The sequence below is a fragment of the Octopus bimaculoides genome, chromosome 12, assembly GCF_001194135.2.
Source record: "Octopus bimaculoides isolate UCB-OBI-ISO-001 chromosome 12, ASM119413v2, whole genome shotgun sequence".
Taxonomy (NCBI): Eukaryota; Metazoa; Mollusca; class Cephalopoda; order Octopoda; family Octopodidae; genus Octopus; species Octopus bimaculoides.
In genome coordinates this window covers 38,638,466-38,642,097 of record NC_068992.1, presented here as the reverse complement: position 1 = coordinate 38,642,097, position 3,632 = coordinate 38,638,466, and the positions used below count along the sequence as shown (strand labels likewise).

The 3,632-nt window shown below is 35.7% G+C and overlaps 1 protein-coding gene across 1 annotated transcript in view; it reads left to right on the top strand.

Annotated features, from left to right (window-relative positions):
- LOC106879503 (uncharacterized) overlaps positions 1-1,437 on the top strand; it is a 39,939-nt gene extending 38,502 nt beyond the window's left edge. The window contains exon 5 of the mRNA XM_052972147.1: positions 110-1,437. Within this exon, the coding sequence (XP_052828107.1) occupies positions 110-727 (618 nt within the window). The 3' untranslated portion in view covers positions 728-1,437. The remainder of the gene's footprint in view (positions 1-109) is intronic.
- The last annotated feature ends 2,195 nt before the right edge of the window (positions 1,438-3,632 follow it).

The following is a 3,632-nucleotide window of genomic DNA, read 5'->3' as shown; positions in this document are numbered from 1 at the left end:
GACCACACACCCATGCTTGCTTGCATCTGTTTGTGTGAAATAAATGTAAGTCTCTCATAATTCTATTTTACCATCTGTTGTTAACTTTTGCTTCCGTTCTTTATTTCAGCATGTGATGCAAGCATTTTCTCTGAAGAGCGATCCAAGCATTACTACAATCATCAAAGAAGAAAGTGATGAGAACAACTTTGTTGAGCCACCAGTGTCTGTAACTTCTGCGTCTGTGAACTCGTTGTCGTTGTTGGGTAGCTTCAGCAGTACGGCTGTACCTTCCAACAGCTCTGTAACAAACACCAATATTATTTCTGCAAACACCAACCAAAACGATGTCAACATACCGAATATCGCGGCCATCAAACAACAAATTCATCAGTTAAACCAACAAGATACCATTAACCGGATTACGTTGCACCAGCAACAATCTGCACAGACATTGTTACCGTTTGAACTGTTACCTCAGAATAACGAGGGTTCAACGTCACTTCTGACCAGTGCCAATGCCACTGATTCAACTAGTATATTGACTCCTTTAGAACTGATTGCCAAAGAGAAAGGTGGAATCACGGTGAATATGGACTGCCTCAACACGTTGTTGTCGTTTGTGTGCTGTCCGACGTGTCATTCGCCTGTCAATCACAAAGAAACTATTCAGGGTTTTAAAACTGGAATTCTCTATTCTTTGCAGTTATTCTGCATAAATGGACACCTTATTGGAAACCCTTCATAATACTTGTGACACAAATCACAAGACCACTTCCCTAACAAAAAATTCAAAGACACTGAAAGAAAAAAAGAAAATCTATTTTTTTTCTTTTGAAATTTTTAATTATTTTGTTGATATTCTATAGACGTTTTTGACAAAGTTATGATGATGTCTATTTTTATCCAGAATTCTGATATCTTGAAAGAAAAAAAAAATCTCTCAAAATTTCTTATGTCACAATGGATTTTTAAAGGTTTTTTTTTTAAACGTTTCCTTTATGGGCAGGTCCCTTTCAGATGTTTATGTGAATATCAGCTACATTACTCATTAACTATAGTAATTAATAATGGCTTTTCTCATTTGCAACATTTAGACTAAATGTTTCCTCCTGTGTAACCAGTAGAGAAAGACTTGCACGTGTGTGTGTGTGTGTGTGTGTGTGTGTGTGTATATAAAACCAACACATGGGGCTCTTGGGCCTTGGGTCACCCTGTTGCTTCTGCTAAATATATATATATATATATATATATATATATGTGTGTGTGTGTGTCTAATGTATATAAACTTTATATAAACATGCATATATATTATACATATCATTTTACTTACACACGCACGCGCACGCACACACACACACACACTCTCTCATTCTCTCTCTCTTTCTCTCTCTCTCTTTCTCTCTCTCTCTCTCTCTCTCTCTCTCTCTCTCTCTCTCTCTCTCTCTCTCTCTCTCTCTCTCTGAAACAATCTCACTGGATAATAGGTGTCATTAATTCAAAACTGCATCATTCTGTTTTTAGCTGTAAGTGTTGGACAAGTTACTGCTAAGACAACAGTGATGAAATGTAGTTGTTACTGATGTCTTGCCCTTGTGATAATGGTTAAACTATAGGAATTAATTAATCAATTAACCCACCTACAATCAGCATATCTAATATGGCACTTATATTACCAACTGTGAAGTTCATCTCTGGGTTTTTTGTTTTTTATTTACTATAGTGAATTAACGGACTACCGTACACAGAAAGTTAAATGAGAACATCTCTTCTTCATTTGTTCTAGTTTCACAGATCAATGCTTTGTTTGATCACAATCATAGAACACTTATTTTGGTTATTGCTTGTAAAAACACTTCTTTGCAGTTTTATTTCTCATCTCTAATTTATTCTGTATATATAACCCTGTACATAGCTGCTATGTATATACCTATACATATAGATATATATATGTGTGAATTTGTGTTGCAAGATTCTTGGTGTGAAACCATGTGTTGAAACAGATATTGTTGTATTTCAGATGATCATTTTTTTCTCTTTGCCAAATAAGCTCATGCACTGTATATTTGTTCTTCACTCGTTTATTACTGTTCTTATTCTAACTCATGTCCATTATCCAGAGCAAGAGCACACATAGTGTTGCTGAGGAGGTCACAGATGTGTGACGAAAGATTTCAGGAAACGGACATGAGTTAGAATAAAAACAGTAATAAACGAATGAAGAACGAATATATAATGTGTGTATTTATTTGGCAAAAATGAGAAAAAAATGACCACCCGGAAATACAACAATATTTACACATTTGTTGCAAATTTGAATGTTGATATCTATTTTCTTTTAAAATGGAAGATCGTCAGTTCAAATTCCCTTCACATTGCATTAAATGTTGGCCAAGCTGTTTTATTGTAAATATATTTCTTTTCTACTAATTAAAACAATCGCTTAAGTTAATTAGAACAACATGATGATAAATCACTTTCTCGTTAAGAATGTATATTTATATTAATGATGTATTTACTAGAAATGGTTGAATGAATTGGACTGTCATTTCCCATTTTTCTCTCTCAGGACTGACGTGTAAATCTAAGAATACACACATACATGTATATATGTATGTGTGTGTGAATGTATCTATATATATGTGTGTGTATATGTAGATATGTGTATGTATATATGTGCGTGTATGTATATATGTGTGTGGGTATATGTGTGTATGTGTATATATGTGTGTGGATCTATGTATATATGTGTGTATGTGTATATAATTGTGTGTGTGTGTGTGTCTACATAGCCATGTGTGAAAGTATTGTTTCAGAGAATGACTGGAATATACCAGAGCCAATATATTGTGTAGATAAATACTTTGCGAAAGTTAGTGAATAGTTTGGTAAATTCTTAATACTGAGATGGTTTTGGTTTTTTCTGTAGGATATTTTCATTTCCCACATCACTTAATGTTTGACATCATAGCAAAAATAGAAAATAATAAGAAAAAATAAGCCAACCCCATTTATATTTACAGTAATTGTTATCAGGTGTCTGTGAGGTGCTTACAGACAAATGTGACAAATATTGTATAGGTGTAGTGGCCATGTGGATAAAAATTCTCTCTTTTTCTGTATGGCTACTGCAATAACAACAAACACATGTTTAGTTGCAGTCTGTTTGTTTTCTTCAGTATAGTCACTGCTGCAAGTAAAAGATTTTAACAGTCCTTGGTCTGCTCCATGTTCCATGGAATTTAACAAATGATCTGCAGGAATTCTTGGAGCACTTCTAAGCCAGGATTCAGTCAGAAGTTACAAACAAGCTGGTTCTACTTTTGCTGGATGCAGGGCCTCTCAGTTTGACCTTATTTGTTATGTGAAGGGAAGGGTTGTGGGGTTGCATTCATAAACATGACACTTCATTTCATAGAGTGCTCCAGTTTGTTTTGTTGAAAATAAGTACTGGTGCTTCTCTCTGTCTCTCCCCCTCCTCGCCTCTCTCTCTCTCCCCCCCTTCCCTTTTCTCTCTCCTCTCTCCCTTCCCTGCTCTCTCTTTCTCTCCCTTCCCTTCCCTGCTCTCTCTTTCTCTCCCTTCCCTTCCCTGCTCTCTCTTTCTCTCCCTTCCCTTCCCTGCTCTCTCTTTCTCTCCCTTCCCTTCCCTGCTC